The 19487-nt window shown below is 39.7% G+C and overlaps 1 protein-coding gene and 1 long non-coding RNA gene across 2 annotated transcripts in view; one reads left to right on the top strand and one right to left on the bottom strand.

The window, feature by feature from the left end:
- LOC116698128 (uncharacterized) overlaps positions 1 to 12453 on the top strand; it is a 28521-nt gene extending 16068 nt beyond the window's left edge. Inside the window, exon 3 of the long non-coding RNA XR_004334127.1 lies at positions 12198 to 12453. This is a non-coding gene — a long non-coding RNA (uncharacterized LOC116698128). The remainder of the gene's footprint in view (positions 1 to 12197) is intronic.
- On the bottom strand, positions 2710 to 4787 carry si:ch211-184m13.4 (G-protein coupled receptor 183). Its single transcript, XM_032529906.1, has 3 exons — positions 4253 to 4787; positions 3349 to 3863; positions 2710 to 3269 (listed from the first exon to the last, which is right to left on the bottom strand). The coding sequence occupies exons 1-3, from the start codon at positions 4635 to 4637 to the stop codon at positions 3105 to 3107; spliced, it is 1065 nt and encodes a 354-aa protein (XP_032385797.1). The 5' UTR covers positions 4638 to 4787; the 3' UTR covers positions 2710 to 3104.
- Positions 12454 to 19487: the final 7034 nt, after the last annotated feature.

Genomic DNA, 19487 nt, shown 5'->3' with positions numbered 1-19487 from the left:
GGTATATTGTTTTGTTTTATGTTCTATTCTTATCTGGTATTTTGGTTTTATGTCTTGTCTCCTTGTGATTGTGTATTTTCAGTCTTGTCTTGTTAGTGTTCTGTTTTCTGTTTTATTGTGATAGTCTGGTTTTCTGCGATGTCTCGTCTAGTTTGACTTCCTGTGTTTTCCCGCCCCTGTGATTGCCCAATGTCGTTCACCTGTTTCCCAGCCCTTGTGTCACCTGCCTTGTGTTTCCTCATTACCCAGTGTATTTAGTCTTCCGCTTGTCTCTTTTCAGATCCTTGTGTTTGGTTCATTGGCGTGTTTGTTCCTGTCGGCGTGCTAGCGTTTGGAGTCTTTCCTGCAATCTTTATTTCCCAGTGAGTTTTTCTGTGTCTCTGTGCTCCAGTTTTTTGTTTTCGTTTTCTTTTGGATTTTTTGTTTTTTGGACTTTGTTTCAGCCTTTTTGGATCCCTTTTTGTGTTTTTTTGTGAATAAATCCTCCAAACTCTCGCCTGCCTGCCGAATTGATGCGTTTGGGTCCTTAATTCCCAAACAACAAGACAATGTGTGACATTGTCTTGTTCAACATACTGTCAAATTATTTTTACTGATCGCCAACTGTACAGAATGTTATTGACTTTGGATCTTGCTAGCATGGCGTTAGCTTTCTGGCTTGTTGCTGAGCAGACCATAACCATCTCCTGTTGCTAAGGGAGGCAAATTGTATCTAAAGTCCTTCCTATTTTCTGGAGGAGTGAACGTTTACATTGCAGAAGAACTTTATAGGATGGGAATGATTGTTCCAGGTATTAGTCAAACTCTCCGGTGTAACCAGGGTAACAGTTGATTTTGACTGTAAAACTAACTAAAATATAAACAGTTTTAAAAATGTTATTTGGCAATTGACCATAGTACAAGCGGGTTAATGCCCTTCGAGGTGTCCATAGTCGGTTCACGCATCCCTGTTGTCCATTAATACCTGACAATGGACATCTCGTTGGGCGTCAGCCCTTACATAACACCTGCAATACTGCAAGCCAATCAAAGTTGTAGTGCTACAATAATGTTATTAAACTGCACAGAATGTTTTATTGATAAACCCAATCCTCGTGCTAGAAAACATTTTGCCATTGGGTGATTTTTCAAAACATTTTTTATGTATGTAGCAACTACACAATGTGACATTTCAATTATTGTTAAGGTCCAGCTCAGAGAACAATTCATACTAAAGATGTCTTTTGAAAGGAAATCAAACCAGTTTGTGGGTGTTTGCGTAATTAAACATTGTTTGATTAGTCTGACACAAAGTGGGGTTATGGTTGTTTTTTTGCATTGTAACAAAGTTGTGTAGTCGTCCAGACAGCAAGCTTCCATTGCTACATACAGGTGCTGCAGTGCAAGTGTACTTGAATGACACTTTTACTGTGAATGCCCACCATTGCTCCCTTTCATGGAATTTCTTTTGTTTTTTATGGACTAACATTTTTGGCCAGGTGTGTGTGTGTGTGTGTCTCATATCCTCAATAAAATCCTTTAATCTTACTGCCTTTGGATCACTTCTCAATATACAGTTCAAGCCAAATCTTTAGTGCGTAACTTTTTCATATTAATGAACATCTGTTATATCCAAGCCATTGCCAAATGAGTAGATACAAAGCTAATTAAGGCTTTCAGTGCCACAAAACTTCAGTATTTCTCATTATGGCTATGTTTAGAAAATGGTGTCACCCAGTGACTTTCACGCACAGAAAATCGAGCGAAGATAACTACTTCTAAAAAGTCGACCATGTTTTTGTAATCCTTTGTGTCCTCCTTGGTTACAAGCAACTGCATAGAGGTGGGTTTGAGGTGGTGCGCGATCACGAAAGGCTTGTATCATGTAGATGTGTTGACCGTTTTGTTGTCAATAGTATTCCCCATGGGGTGACAGAAACTATAGCTTTAAAGCTGCTCCATTCAATAGTTTTACACTAACAATGGATCAAATGAATTGCATGCAATGTGAGTGGGGTATTATTGTCACTTCTTGACTCAATAACTGACTTTCAGGGACCCCTAATAAGCTACTTATATAATTTGTTTACTTGTTATTCTATGTTTGACAAATAGATCCATTTTACAATAATATTCAAACATATCAATAGTCATATAAACCAATTCATGACAGTTTTTGCACATTACTTTCTATCCAAAATCATATAGCAGCTTTTCCAAAAACCCAGGAAATGTTAAAGGTTAAATTTAAATATGGCACTCTGCACTATAAACAGGCAGCATGCACCTGCTTACATTTGTAACACACACACACACACACACACACACACACATACACACAGCAACCCACAACAAGATGTTTGACTCAGCTGGAATGAGGTCTGTGAGGGGGAGCAGGAAAGGTGGTTGAGGAAGTGGTGATGGTATTTTTCTATACGCACTCCCACACAAAACTCAGATGTGGGTAAGAATGAGAGATCTGTAACATGTTTTGTCATTTTGGCATATGTAAAGTTCTCGCAAAATACGTAAAACTGTGGGGACCATATAAGCAATGTTTTTAATAGTAAGAAAGCACACATTACAGATTTACCTAGTCCAATGACAAACTAATTAAAACCACTTATACACGTTCTAGAAAATGTTTGCTACTTGGTCCGCATGTGTCTCTACATTGAGGAAGTGAAGGTTGCCATTTCACTGCATTAATCACAACATTTTTTTAAAAGGGTTAACAAAAAAGCATAGCTCAATAGGTGAGGCCATATACGTCACCCTTCACATATACACAATTAAACTGATTCACCAAAATTAATTTTTACATTATTGTATTAAACTACTGTATCACACAGGCATGTTAACAAAAAAGGCTACACCATTATTTAAAAAGAAAAATCGAATACATATGGAACAATAAATTGTATACAGTGTTCTCAAACAGAAGTGAAGATTCTGTTTTGCATTTTAAAGAACATAACAACATAAATACATGCAAAATTGTCACAAAAAGTAAAAGACTTCTGAACAGAGAGACTAAAATAGGCCTTTTTGAGTTCAACAGAGTGAACTAGGTCTTCTCTGCGACACTGGTTGTGTGTATCCTGTAAGCTCAGCTGTGGTTTCTCTCAGGTGTTGCTGCTGCTGTTCTCAGCTGTCATTTTGGAGGAGGCACCGGAAGCATACAGATAGTCTTTAAACAGGCTCAACACCCGTTTCTTGTAGGTCTTAATGGCAAAGAAGTAGATGACTGGGTCCAAGCAGCAGTTGAAGTTCATTAGAGAAACTGTGATCTGCAGGGAGAAGATGGATTGAGAATAGTAACAATTGATGGGGAATGTTTCAAATCTAACAAAGAAACACAGTTCTTACCTGTAAGGACACCTTAAAGGCTCTCAGCTCTTCGCAGGTTGCCTGATGGTGTATCTTTCTGGACATAAACTGCATAACGTTGAGGTGGTAAGGGCTAAAGCAAGTGATAAAAGTGAGGAGGATGAGGAGAATAATGGTGTTGGCCCTATGATTCCTCCTTGATCGACCAGTTACAGAGTTCTGCTTGGCTGCAGCTCGCAGCTTCAGGTTGATCTTGGCGTAGCAGCCCATGATGATGATGAGTGGACAGCAGAATGAGATGGTACAGGCCAGAAGCAGGAGATATGGGGTGAAGCGGGAGCCGTCAAAGTTGAAGTACTCCATACAAGTTTGTTTTCCCTGGTGCTCACGCAGCATGCTGCGGAACATCAGAGGAGCTACCTCCAGGGATACCAGAGCCCAGACCAGGCAGGAGACCCTGCGAACCACACTCACACTCCGCAACCACTGTAGCCTTTGTGGATGCACCATGGCCAGGTATCGATCCAGACTGATACAGGTCATGAAGCCAATGCCTGGTGGAAATATAATGGATATGCAGTAAAGGTTTATGCTTAAAGCATGCAGACTAGAATGGCAAATTAATTTAGGCGTATAGACTTCATGACTTTACAGAATGTGTTTCACCATCCTGGTCCCATTCTGATACTTTTGGTAAAAAGATAGTCAACAAGCTTTTTATACTTCATATACTTGGACTTTATGATCGTTGGGTGCATTTTTAATAAACTCATATGCTTAAACTGTCTTGTAAACTGTCTATGTAAATGCTGACATATTTCAAACTGTGTAAAAATAAACTTCACTGAACCTGATGTGGACATGTGGTTGAACATGTGTAGACTCATGTTAAAACACACTCAAATATATGGTAGCGTATTAGCAACAGAAGCACTGATATTACCTGCATACGTATTTGCAAAGAAGAGAAGTGTTGTCAGTCTGCAGAGAATGTCACCAAAGGGCCAGTCAAAGTGACGGATGTAGTAAATAATTCTGCCAGGCAGTGCCAGTGTGAACAGGGTATCAGACAATGCTAGGTTGACCAGATAGATTGAGGTGGAGTTGAACTTCTGTTTCCTCTGGCAGATGACATAGAGTACCAAGCTGTTTCCACTTGTACTGATAATGAAAACCACAGAGTAGAAAATTGGGAAGAGGACTACGGCAGCTCTTTGGTAGACAAACACATCACAGCTCTGGTTCGGAGAGTTTTCGGTTTCAGAGTCCAAGGTGATATTTTCACCAGCCATTTCACCTGTCTGTTTGAAAATAAAAGTAAAAATCATAAATCGTTACAGCCAGAAAACCAGCATGCATAAGCAAAGAAACATGAGACCACTGAGCTATATATGAAGATCACCACAGTATAGTACTTACTATAAGAGATGGGTTCCCAAGTTAATTCACTGTATACACTCCTGAGTCTGGTGGTTGTGGTAGTAAATTGAGCTTTGATACTTGAAAATATTTAACTACCAAAAGGTTGGATGCAATGTTCAAATCCCACCTCTTCTTCTTGACATCATATGTCTGTCATCCTAAAACCCCAGTAGGTAGTTGATTCAGAGTGCACAGTAAACTGTTAAAGCTTTATATTAACAGATTTGACATACAGTATAGTCCAATAATGTATTGTTTATAGTATGTTAACTAAATAAAAACAGACAAAATGAGAAAATGTTTGTTTCTTGAAACATGATCATGTATTATTTTGTATATATTTAACGTTTATCTGTTTAGACTGCTTGCTTCTGTATCACTTTATATATGTTAGGTGTCTTTCTCTCTCTGTTTTCATGTTTACCTGGCAGCTAGTCTGTTACTATTTCATCCTTAATTTCCTTCCTCATGTTTCCTTCATTCTATTTAGTTTGCATATTGATTTTATGTCTTAAGTTGTCTGTACTTTTAGTGTATGTTTTTGTTGTTTTACTACAGTATATTCAGAACCCCAGGAAGATTAAAGGCACACCTGTATACTACTTATGGGGATCTTAATGAAAAGTACAATATGCCATATATGTATACGTTTTCCTTTTTTCATTATTTCCTTATTAATCACCTATCAGCCACCTGTAAAGGTCATTCCATTACACTGACCTCTATCAAAGCTCCTTTACAAATTAAATGTTATTGATACAGTTACATGTATGACAATGTCATACACGTATGCATTTACATGTGTAGACCGTATCCCACTGTTTTACTAGCCATTTGTGCTACAAAGTGCTTATGTGTGTTAGAGAAAAGGAAAGATAAAGAGCTAGTGATAGAGAGAGTAAAGTAAGTAAGTACGGATTGTGTTGATGTTGCTTTTCTGCATGTGTTGAGTATCTATTTCAATGTGGTTGCTGTTTAACACTTGAGAAAAGCAGCTGTAATGTGATGTGTTCAGCGGCTAAGAGTTTAATAAAACAGTGCACATATTTGCACTACTGCTTGCACTGGGTGCAGCATATTTTTGAGAAAGGTTAGATGAAGTGATAAAATGTGACATTCTATAAAAAAGTGTTCCTGCCTCTGAGGTTTCTGAAGTTTATACTTTATATAACTGAGGGGAAGGCAGGCAGGCAGGCCTGGGGTGGAGATGATGGAAGATATAGAAGAAAGCTCAAGTACTGCTGTCGCAATCCTGTGATGTGTGGATGACTGACAAACAGTTTGAAGAATTTCACATCTTCATACACCTCAACCACCAAACCCCTAAAAAGATTACAAATGTGAACTATCCAAACTGAAAAAAGCATGCTGTTAAATTCTGAGAATGCTTATGGTGGCGAGTGGCAAAGTGGCAAAGTAAGTCTGCCTCAACAAAGGAGGAAGCAGCAGCAGCTTCACTTCAGCAAACAAAACCGAGTCAGTTTGCAAATTCTCACTACTCATTTCTTTTCTCAGTGAAGGCCACTAATGGACAGAAAACACTCATTGGCTGATAGTTTACAGAATAGAATCAGAGAGTTCACTTTGGCACGACCTTTCAAAGAAATTAAAGAAAATAATAGCACAACATAATAACCATTATTACACACTTAAACCTCAATCAGAATAGTTTTCCAACTCACAGTATCTCATCAGTAGATACAATACTTATCAGTATTATAAGTACTGTAAGACCAATAGCACAGTAGCCAAGCTAACAATAAAAGTACAGTAGACGCACATTGGCTACAGTATCTCATCTCGCTCGCCTGCCAAACCTCTTCACGTTGGTGTAATTGAAATGGATGGCTGCTGGAAAGGCAAAAGGTCACTAATTGTCACCAGTCAAATGCGGTTATAACATAGCTCACTTAGGTCACAATAAGGGCTTCATGTAGACCAATGTCACCTGCAGGTTAGGAGCCTGCTGCACTTCAGGCCTACATTTCATGCTCCATTAATTTTGTGCGCAGAGATAAACATCTCGTACCATCTGAACGGTGTGCTGGAAAAGATAAAGACAAGTCGTTTGTTGAGCAGCTCGCTAGGTGTCCTGGGGATCTCTCAGTGTTAAATGCAGCCGGGGAACAGGAGGACATGGAAAGAAGGAAACGATCACTTCTGCTCATGCATGCCCTTTGTGTTCTCACTACCCTTAATAAGCAATGTCAACCCATCCAAAGATTTTAACAGAGAGTATTCAGTGCCACATCAGTAACTTTAACCTCCCCTCAACCATAATACATATCTGTGCAATCCTGCACCTGATGAGGATTTTAAAGTTGAACGGAAAGTTTGAAACAGTGCCTTTTTTTGCAATAACTCTACACTTAAATACCTTAAAGTTATCTAGTTAAAGGACTGCTTAGAAAATGTCTCATTTTGATTTACAGTTTTTAATTTAATGTATCACACCACCACTATGAAAGCGGTGCACATGGACTTGTGTAGTAGTATGTTTGCAGTTTTCTGGGTTGATGGGTGTGTGACATGAAAGGTCTTAGGAAATTGAAAGTGACGACCCAGCATGGAACATGCATGGAAGTCACTTCTCAGAAATGTGACCTTTTTCTGGTTGTTAAGTCAGGGGTGGGCTAAAAACAAGGCAGGGAGGGGGGGGGGACAAACTGATTTGAAGAGAATTATACAATAGTCAATGGTGCAACTGCAGCCCATGAAAGAACACCCCAGAAGGCATATCGTTTTAAAGACACCCTCATGGTGGAGGGCAACCAGTGGTGTGTTGGTGAGGCAAACTGGGAATGACTTTTGGTGTCCACAACAAGTGAAAATGGAATAGACAGCATGGTTCCACAAACGATGCCTAACCACATTTAGGATGTTTTTTGCTGCCAAAATGAATTGTGTATGAGACTTCGCCCACATGGTTGAAACTTAAGTCTGGTTAATCAAACCAACTTCACTGTGCTGCTGTTGACCCAGTCAGCAGCCAGATGAAAGCAGTGTTGGTATGTCTTGATGGACAATGACTTTTTGGTGATGGTGATTTTTTGTACATAGACATGCAAAAAAACAATATGCATGTTGTGTAGAGTATGCAATACACCATATATAATACATTGTATGTGGAGGTAAATGGAGGTTTCCAGAGTTGCCAAAGAACTGCTATAAAACAAATCACCAATAGAGGGGGTGCAATCATTACAAATCAGAAACATAAAATAATACAGTGCCATTCATAATGAAGAATGAAATTCATTTGAACAAAATGTTTTAGGTTTTAACTAAAACAACCTTTGTTTGCATTTACACTATACACTTAATACAAAGTCAGTGTAGTAGTGTTAAAATTGCGTGCTTGTGTGCATTTGTGTGTGTGTGTGTGTGTGCGTGTGTGTGCAAAAGTAGACTGCTGGACATACCGCAGGGGACTCCTGCATTGTCAGAGGACCCCATGTGGCTCGTGTCTGTTCTCATCATCACCACCCCCCCTCCAGCCACAGTCAGTCCCCGTCCCTGCTCCAACACGCTCACGTGAATACTCTCCCTTCACACTTTGCTTCTTGTTTGTCACCTTTACTCCTGATGAGCTATTTGTTATTTTTAGTTAACACTTTTAAAGCCTTTGCAAGTATACTGCTTCACTCTGCATGCCTTATTTGGCGTGAGAGCAAAACCAAGGGAGCAATGCGATGAAGAGAATAGAGTGTTTGAGGCTGTGTGCGTGTGAAGGACCATCATGTTATGCTGTCACAGGTGTCTATGGACAGAATGAATGTCCACAGTCCCTTCCATTCATAGTAAGTCTCTCTTAATCTAACATGTCACAGTGTTGACACTAGTGTAGCTGGTTGTGAAAAACACACACTAGCTCATTGTGCCTGGTATCCATTTGAACTGCTTATGACTTCACACTCATGAACATGTTGTGAACTACACCTTCCTCCCACATTTAGGAAGGTCTCATGGTACACAAACCCATCGGTCTAATGGGCTCATCACACATATACACACCTCACAAAAGCACCCACAGATGGTAAGCTCTGTTTGTCCTATACACATCGAGGGATACTTGATTGATGATACTTGAAAAAGGGTTGGGTTGCAGCACAATTAAACACATATCAAGATTTGAAGGTCCAAGTCTGAAAACCACTGCTAAAAACCAAAACATGGCACAGTTTTGTCATTTAATGATACTGAACTGCAGTCTGAAAATAGCTTTGAAGTTTAATGAAACCAGACCCAAGAGGACAGCAAAGAGTAAAGTTGTAAAGTTATTACTGAAAGCTTTCAATGTTGTTTTTACTAATCATTTCATTTCATTTGTGAGTTCACTGGCCATACAGATCACTTTGCTTTTGCTTTCTAAAGAATTAACTAGTGAGTGTACTGAAATTGATCAAAACTCAAAAAGATCAATTCAGAGGTTTGCTTCAATGCAACAAAACCTGGACAAAACCATTTCAAATCAGACATCGCTGATAAACTAATATTTAAAAACAACACTTTTGACTAGACAACACTATCCTCTATATCAATGTTTCCCAAACTTAAGGTCGGGACCCAAAATGGTTCGCAGACCCGTTTTATTGGGTCGCCAATTGGCAGAGTAAAATGCATATCAATCAAATGTGAATGAGCGTTCTTTTTTGCTGCACTGGTCTGTTCAGCTCAGATGCTGTGGGGGGGGGGGGGGGGTTCTCTCTCTTCTCTTATCCTAGGAGGGGATAAGAAAATGAGTTGAGAAAGGGGTGAGAACCAGAAAGGAGAACAAAGACCTTTTCTGTTTTTGTTTACTTTTATAATGGAATAAATATACTTTATATACATTTAAATTCATGGTTTGTTCCGTCTTTTGTCCACAGTTTAAAAATGAAGATGTTACAATGATTCATGGTGTATTTTTGTAAATTTGGGTCCCGGGGAGACACCAAATTTCTCTTTTGGGTCTTGAGCTGAAAAAGTTTGGTAACCACTGCTCTGTATAATCTACTGTTTTAGATGAGTAGGCACTTTTACTTAAATAACATAATTTACATAGAGCTACAGTGACTGGGAATATTTATTGTGGAACAAAAATGTTGATAATGAAAACTAAATAATTAGAATCCCATATGTACATTTAATTTACAGTGTTTAGTAAACAAATGAACTAATGCAGTATAAACACATACATATGCAATGGTGTATTATGAGTTGATGACTACTGAACAATGAATGCAGGGCTGGAATTGTAGTCAACACAAACAAGTCCTGACAGTTGTAATTATACTGACAACAAAAATACATATTGCAGACACAAGACCTTTTGTGGTTTGACTGACTTAATCAGTTTTAGATTACTTTGTTAAATGTAAATGTGCTGTATTTATATAGCGCTTTTCCAGTCTTAACAACTGCTCAAAGCGCTTTTACATCTACAGGAAACATTCACCATTCACACACATTCATACACTGTGGCCGGGGCTGCCGTACAAGGTGCCATCTGCTCATCAGATAAACATTCACACACATTCACACTCCGATGCGCAGCACCGGGGGCAACTCGGGGTTTAAAGATAAAGATAATAAAGATAATTTGTTTATTAGTCCCCAATGGGGAAATTACTGTACTGCACTCTGTGTACACACTTTTTGTTAGTACTCACACACAGGCCTGAAATACACACACATGCTCAGGACCTATACATGCACTATACATGGAGAGATGTCAGAGTGAGTGGGCTGCCAGCTGAACCAGCGCCCTGAGCGGTCGGGGGGGTACGGTGCCTTGCTCAAGGGCACCTGGCAGTGCCGAGGAGGTGAAGTGGCATCTCTCCAGCCACCAATCCACACTCCCAACTTTTTGGGTCCATACGGGGATTTGAACCAGTGACCCTCCGGTTCCCAACCCAACTCCCTATGGACTGAGCTACTGCCACCCCCTTTAGTGTCTTGCCCAAGGACACTTCGACAATGACTGCAGGGGCGGGGATCGAACTACCAACCTTCCACCTGGCAGGCAACCGCTCTACCACTGAGCCACAGCCGCCCAGCCGTTATCAAAAAATAGCTTGGTACATTGTTAATCCTCATGCCAGTTAGCCCAATCCCCTCCATACAGTAGGTGGATCAGAGTTCAGCTACAGCACAGCACCCCTGGGGCTGGTAAGGCTTTAGTGACTTGGTTAGGAACTGTTAACCCTTGTGTTGTCTTCCCGTCGACCGTGAACTTGTCCTTCTGGGTCAAAATTGAAAATTAACTTTTAGTTGTTGTTTTTTTATGCTTTTTAAATTGTTTCCATTAAATTTCTAATGGTCAATAAACTTAATTTATATGACATTATAACATTTTATTTTAGTTTAAAAAAGCAGAAATTATGAATTATTTCGACTAACAGTCAATATCAGAGGGTGTTGAGTGGATCACAGACTGGTATAGCCTATGTCAATGTTTAGTCAGGATACTGTTTTGTTTTGGGCAATTTGGTTGAAAGAAACCCATATTTCTGATATTAAAAAAACTTTGAAAATTGGTCAAATTTGACCCGAGGAAAACACAAGGGTTAAGTAGCATGGGTAGTCTAGTTTCACAGTCTACTACAGGATCTGAAACCAGCTGACAGGAGCTCTCTCATAACTGTCTAATGTGTATTTTTGTATTTAAAAAAAGAAAAGATGAGCAATGCAGCTGTGCAGCACCATCTTCAGGATCTACAGTAAAATGATCCTTCCAGCTCTGAGCTCTGACTTTTGGCCTCTGCTATTTCCTTCCCTGTCAGTGTTTTTTTATTTTTACTTTTGTTTAATTTTATTGTATTCTTATTTAGTTTTGGTAATGTTTCACTCTACTTGTACATACTGTATATGGCCTGGATTTCTTTTGTGCTTTTGTGCTGTCTCTGATTGGATTTAGTGTTCAAGGTAATGTGTTCATCTTTAAAAACTGATATTGTAATTTTTTTTTAACTTTCTTTACAAATCTAATGAAGCTTGAAATTCAAGCGTTAAGTGCAGCAAATTCTTAATAGCTTAATGGCTCATTAAAAACCAATGAACATGAGGTCAAACAAACGAAGTCCCAACAACTGCTGCGATTTTTTTCATCTCTGTTCCTCTTCACTAACGTTACCACAACATGTACATACTTTACTTAAACAAAGCCTGTATTCATCTGTGGTCAGTGACTAAGGCGACATTTGAAGATGTGGCCTTGTTCCACGGTCCGTGCGGGGCAGGTTTTCAGGTCATCTGAGGAGACGTGCATATTTTGGATGTTATCTCGGCTGTTGTATTATTGTTTTATTCAGAGGGCATGGACTAATTATTTCAGCAGCTCTCTTCATTCAGGAGCAGACTGACAGTTGCCATCATCGGAGTGATCAGTCTCTTCTTGGACTCGGCTGAGGCTATTTGATGTATATTAACAATAATTGGTGCCACCGCCACAATGATGTTTAGTAAACCTTTGTGCTATTTTCCAGGAGGATGCCCACGAGGAATTTTTGAGTAGCTGCTCGGTCTACAGAGACGCCTTCAGAGTCAGGACAGATGGGAGAACTGCTGTCCTCTGCAGATCAGAGACACCACGACCTAATCATCATCACATACAGTACATACAGTCTTTCTCGTTGTCTTGTTGTCTCTTCTGATCAACAGAGAGGCTAATATCTTCCACATGCACTCCAATTCCATTACTGTAACATTTTATCTACTGAATCATATTGAGAGTCAAAAACAATGTGGTATTTGTTATCATAAACAAATGTAAATAAACCAATGGGATCAAAGGTCATCATCATATCATTGAAGAGAGAATTTATCCGTTGTGTAATTGTAACATACGAGAACAAATTAGGTTTGTGTGGGTCTTAAAAAAAGATAATTAATTTTTAAAAAATGTTTCCTGTCTTTAACAGATAATATGATTTGTTTGCTATTGGAAGAAGAACAAATACCAGTTAATACAAAAACAACTGTGTGTGTTCCTTTTTGAATACATAAGTGACAACAGTTTAACAAGAAAATAGCAAACAAGACAAACAATATGGAGTTGTTATTATTTTTTTTTATATTTAGATAAAAATGGATATTGTTCTTTGGTCCATCAAATCAACTTTTTTCATTCTCGGTGGTTGATAGGGCACAAACTTTGTATTGTTGTCATGTTTGATTCTGTGGTACAAGTATAAGTTATCTTGTTAGGTTCAGTGTAATCTGGCAGCCAGGGCTGATGTCGTGAGGTGGCAGTGTCTTAAGTTCCAGCATCTAGCAGTGACTCCAGCAGGTTTTGAGTCTGCCAGATTCTACAAGTGAATGAGAGGCAGATGTGTGGTGACAGCACTACGCTCATTAGGCAGAATCAGTGTCACACTGTGACAACTGGCCAACTTGAGGCTTCTCTCATCACTCAGTACTTACCCCATTCAGCCACAACCAGCTCGGACTCTTTCAGACCTCATTTTGAACCATTAACTGTTATGTTTTCTCTCTTGTGCTTAAAACAGCAGCTTTTAACGCACCATCTCCAGCCAAACTATTGCTCTACATCTTTAACCATTAACCAACTTTTTCTCCCCACCAATCATTGATCCTAGTGTTATCCCTGCCTCTGACCAGTGGTCTACCCCTGCTTCACAATCCCAGCTGTGTGGTCAGCTCCGGCTCCTCAGGGCCCTCGTCCCTGGGCTGAAGTTGTGATATCTATTTCAGTCCACTAGAGACCAGACAGCCGCCACTGTGGCTCCAGAGAATTCCCCGTCCAGCGATTACTGAGGGTTACACTCAGCTCATATGCTTTAGCATCTCCTGTGTCCAAACTGCTTAGCATCTGATGGGTCGCTCTAAGCCATTAAGGCCAGTTTGCAATTATAGATGTGTGGCTGCTGTACACAGAAACAGATGTGCTTTGATCTATTTATGGTAGGATGGATTTGGGGGGGTAAGGGGGGGGGTTCATAACAGCTTACTACCATGCGTGGGTCAGCTCACTCACCTCTGACATCCCTTGTCTTTCAGTTCACTTGACATGCACTTGTGTTTTTCAATCAGCAAAAAGTTTAGTGATGAATGGGCATTAATGGAAAACAGAGATAGCAGCTGCTCTTTGTGTGTCTGCAGCATGTGTGAATGTACTCCATGCGTGTTGTATGCCTTTAATCTGCCTGTGCCAAACCACAATCAAGCATGTGTGGAGGTGAGAGCTTGCTGAATGGAAATTCGGACAATCCTGTTGCACTAAATAAAAGGGAGCCAATTCGAGCCCCATCTGTTCAAGCACCAAAATTCACCAAGGGGCAAAATAGTTAGTGTTACAGTACATTTTTAACACCTTGTCTCCTTTTTTCCCCCTCAGCTTGAAGTGCTTTGGGTGGTGAAAAATGGAAAACAAATGTTCTGTTGACAGCTTTCTTATGCCCTGGGTGTGTGAGTATTTATATCATAAAGGTGCCAACACATCCTGGTTTTACAGGCTGACCATCGCTGGGAGGAGAAAAGAGGGGGACAAAGGGGGGTTATACTGTAGCTCATTCTAGTAATTACTAGATCAGTGATGAATAGGCCTTGATAAGCCTGTGACAAATTAGCTTACAAATAAGTCTGCTGTGGTGTGAAATTCTTATTTATTCCAAAAGAATTTAGCTTTATAATCAAAGTAGGACATCGCATTGGAACCTGCTGATTGCATGTTGGGTCCTGGTTTGACACTGTGGACCTGGATTGCATTAAGATTGAGGGCATGGCTGAAGGTACATTTGCTCCTGTATTGCTCAGGGCACGGTAATAACAGGACTCGGCTCGGAGTTTTAAGCAGAGCATGCCTCAGTACTATTCATTTGGTCAGTCATTTTTCTTACTTGTCACTTGTCTTATTGTTACCACTTTGCTTGTATTAAAAATTCACGGGTCACTTGTATGGCATTTAGTGCTTGTCTCCAGCGTACTGCATGCCCGTGCTAACTAGTCAATTGTGACCACTTTTCACAGCAGCAGCAATGCCTTGGGCGAACTGTGACTTCATAATGTTTGTAATATCAGTGGCAAGCCTGATGGGGAAAATGGTAATAACTCCACTACCAATATGAATAATGAATGAATTCATATTATTTCATAAATCAGATGGGACGTACAACATATGGAAATAAGCAGTCATATCCTTGTCACTGGGTTTCACTGTTAAATAAGAGAACCACATTTGAAACTGCTTTTTACTACTATAGTGCTGTACTATGATATAGCCCGCAGCATGCCATGGCATCACTGTCTACTGTACCGTCACAGAGGTGCATTCAACACAGAGGGAGTCCAACATTGACATTGTGCTGTAAGCAAGTCTGTCCTGAGGTGAACCATGTGTACACAGCTTTAGGTCCTCTCTGATGTAGGTGTTTCTCAGTCCGCCAGTGTCGTGTTGTGAGGCCACCATCCCACTGTGCTTGTTCCACGTCAGTGTGCTGAGAGGAGTACTATGAGAACATTCATTCATAAGCTTGCATCCAGCAAGCCACTGCCTACACTGGAAGTCATAGAACTTGAAAAAAGTGTTGTGTTATGATTGTCATGTTTCTTTGTAATTTTCACATTCTAAACTTTCTTACAGCTCATATGTTATCCACTGAAGTCTTTTAGAGTGACATCCATTAAAAGGTATCCAAAGTAAACATGTTTATTTATTGTAGAGTTATCCCCATAATCACTGAAGAACAAATGCTTTATGCCTTGACAAAATAGCAGGTACCCAAAAAGTTAATATTCTTAGGTCTGGCTGGATCTGCTCATTAATTCAGTTAAATCAAGTGAGAGGGGAATCAGAGTGAACCGAACGGGAATAAAGCCTCTTAAAACCATTTCCTGTGATTTAGGCAACTTGAAGAAAAGTCAATGTCTCAGTATTTGTCTTTCCTGCTCTAGTTCTATGACTTTTTCTCTCAATGCGTATTCATCTTATTTTTCTCATTTTGGTCTTCCCCAACATTTCTTCTTTATAGCATTGCTCTCTCTCTCTGTTTCTCTCATGATTGCTGGGTCAGTAACTTGGCAGTGGATTGGGTCAGGGGGCGCAGTCAGGTTTAGTCCACCAGCTTTGGGTTGTGAAGGCTAATGTCTCCTGACACTCTCAGCTCCATCAGTCCCGGCCGCATCATTCTAGTAATGCAGAAGTCATCAGGGCCTGGGATTGCGTGAGGGCTTTCATCTGGAAACCCAAACAACTTTAACCTCATTCAATTCCTGTTGAAGAATGGAAAAATTAATGAATGGATTAAGTTGCTACGTTGTCTCATCAGATTACACAATATTGTTTGGGATTGATGTGATTTTTGGGAAATATTTCTAAAATGGTTCCATATAATGGTCAGGTATTGCAAAAAGGGATAGGAAATATTCAAAACTATTCACTCATGTTAAAGTCCACAAATGTACAGTATAATACTGAGCGTGTACAGGGGATGTTGTAAAATATGTTTAAAAGCCAGAGTTTAAGCTGGATTGTGTGGCCTCTTTAGCTGGTGTACTGGTCTTTTCCAACCATACTCCACTTCCTTTACAGGCACTCAACTGAACTGTTGCTTAACCTGCTCAGTGACCCTGCCACATGCTATCTGCATCCTTCTATGCTAAATCCACCACAACACTTTCCCCCTTGTGGGCAAGGGTTTTGCCATGCGTCAACCAGAGTCACAGACTTGTGAAGGGAAATCCATAAACCTTGTGTTAGGGCAGAGAAAAAAATTCAGCACCAGTGCTTACTCATCTGTTAAAAACGGAGTGATCTGCAAAGTTTGTACGAGAGGGTTTTTGACGGTGCCCTGCTGCTTTGTCAGTGCAGCACATGCTGCAGGCACTGGCATCCCCTATTGCCTTCCAGGTCATTGGCCAAGCTCAGCAGGAGGTGGGCTTCTAGCCCCATGCCACGTCCCTGATTCACAGCTGGATCCGTAACAAGGTATCATAGCAAATGAGTCGGTAAAACATCACTGGTTTGAAGAGCGTGAAAAATTGTCATGATATCATTTGTAATTCCTGATCTGGACTGCCGTTGGTAAGAAAAAGAGAGATAGAGAGTGAAAGAGAGATGGTAATGAAGGGGTGTTATTCCTCTTCACCATCTCCACCAGTCTCGGACCCCTCTCATCCCCACCACCCCACAGCGTGACCCCCAAACTGATGCCTTAGAGGGGAGATCCAAGCTAATGTAAGGAGGCAAAAATTAAACATCTCGTGATTCTCAGCCAAGTGGGTTATAGGTGTTGGACTCTTAACATGAGAGCTTCGTGACACATTGTCCAGTTCTTGAATGTGGATTTTGCTCCTCATTACACATGACTCATGAGTGGTTGTGATGTGTCAGATTGGGCCTTTCCTGGTGTGTTGCAATTGGACAGGGTAAATTAGGAGTTGAACTCTGAAATATTACAGCTGCTGAGCATGAGGCTCATAATCTCACTTGAAACGTAGACAATCGACAACATTTACATAAAATTAAAAAAATATAGAAATTGGTAATAATCTTAAACTATTTTTTAAACAAAAATACTTTTAAAAGAAGATGTTCTTTTTTAACTGACTGTCAGATTATAGAAAACATTTCAGGATATCCATTTTTTTTGTTTACATTTTATTTAAATTAATTGTGTCATTTTGATTAAGCGAAATCTTTGTTTGTTTTGGTCATACTGTACTTAATAAAAAATATAAAAAATGAAAATATTGTATGTTGGGTAATACTAATAAAGAAAAGCCATGTGTGATCATACAAAAATTACATATAGCACACTATGTATTATGCAATAAATTAGATACATAAACCCTTATGATCTTTAACCTTTCTGTGTCATGAGTACAGTTGGCTGTGAGGCTGTGTGCAGGTTTGATGTATGCAAAGAATGGACAAACATCAGCTCCCTCTAAAACCACAATGGAGACCTTGGATCTAAATGTCATGGTTTCATAACGGATACACTGACATTTGTGTGATGGGATTTAGCCATGGGTTAATATAGCCATTGCTGGCACAGTGCATTGATGTCCATCTCACTCGGGCTGTGAAGTCTATCTCACCATTTCTTTTTTTTGGTGCCCTCACAGAAGTTTTATTTCAAAGGGATGAATTGGATTCTATGCTGGTTAAAGCCAATTATTTTATCAGAAAAACTGTTTGATATGTAGGTTTGTTGTATATGATGTTAATGTGCCTCAGGAGCAGTTGAGATTATTCTTTTTTGTTGAGTGTTGGGGCAGAGGGTGGGGGCTGTTGGGGAAGGCAGGCGATCAGCATTAAAATCAGAGCCATGTAAATCTAATCAATTATACAGTTTTTCAGATAAAATGTTGGTAAATCAAAACACATTTTCCAAAAGTCACAGTATAATGAGAAATTTAAATTGGAAACAGAAACCATTTGTTTATTATAAATGCCAGAGTGAGGTGCTGACTTGCCATCCATAAATTTCGTTATCCTTTCATATTCCTTTTATCTATGACTACAGCTTTGGCACTCATTCAAGATTTTAATGAACCCAGACTTCTGAGGCATCACGGCCTAGTGATGCATTGTCCATTTGGATCAGGGAGTACAGAGGGGGGACAAAGGCGAAAAGCTTTTGCCTTTGACATAATATTTTATATATTCTATCACCTTACAGGGGGGTCATTAGGTGATTGCAACATTTAACAACATAACAGATTGACAAGAATAAACACATATTCAGCATATATCTGGAATTAACAACCAGTCTGATGATTTTGTGTACGTGCGTGTGTGCGTGTGTGCATGTGGCAAGGGGTGACTTGAATCAAAAAATAATTTTCTGTGCTTTATGAGGATACAGAGAACCCCCCTGCTCCGGCGCGACCTGGTGTCGGCTGCTTTCTTGGGCTCAGAGGTTCCTAGGGGAGACCAGAATGGAAGTTAAGCATCTTGCTGTGATCCAAAGAAAGTGTGCCAAATTCTATCAAAACTGGATTAGTAGACAACAATTGTGTTCGATGAACGGTAGGGGGAGGGAAAGAAGTAGTTTCTAAGTAACCAATGGATGGAATTTTCCAATTCCAGTGCATTTTTATCACACGGAATAGATAGAAAAACAATGGCCTGTTTTTGTGTATAGGTGATTTCAGATGTTGTGAGCTAGTATTGTTGCTAATGTTTCTGTCATTTGTGTTAAAAATGTTTTATGTGTTATCAGTCTTTGGAAAGAGGGAAAAACATCCATTAAGAATATCACTGATGCAATAAACGTCGAGAGTAAACAATAACATTTTATAAGTAACATTTTTGCTTCTTACCCTTAAAAGTGAAGCAGTGTCTATACCACACCCTTATCTTACAGGTTCCATATGCCATTGAGTTGCAAAACAGTTGAAACACAAACTGATGTTTTCACTCTCAGATTCAAATTCAATATTTTTGAGAGACCACTTACAAGTAATTAAAGGTTTAATTTGTAATAAGTATTGCTTGGCCCTTCCTCCTTGGCTCAATGAGCTAGAAAGAGACAACAGCGTTGGTCAAGCGAGCAAGGGGTGAACCAAAATAGGGAGCGCCAAACAAAGCAGTGAATTAGAGAAATAAAACAACATTTGTAACTGTTTCATGGTGGTTTAGTTCCATAGCAAAATAAACACACCCATGTGGTGCCCAAATGTTCTTTGCTGATGGCCATAAACGTCCAGCACCCAGGAAAATAAGAAAAAAACAGAAAACAGAGACAGAAGGCAGGGTCTCCGCAGATTCACTGTCACACACTTTTAAAATTTTTGATTGTTAAATATTA

This window comes from Etheostoma spectabile, chromosome 11 (genome assembly GCF_008692095.1).
Source record: "Etheostoma spectabile isolate EspeVRDwgs_2016 chromosome 11, UIUC_Espe_1.0, whole genome shotgun sequence".
In the NCBI taxonomy this organism is placed as follows: Eukaryota; Metazoa; Chordata; class Actinopteri; order Perciformes; family Percidae; genus Etheostoma; species Etheostoma spectabile.
Note: the sequence above shows the minus strand (reverse complement) of the source record. Positions and strands in the feature narration are given on the sequence as shown.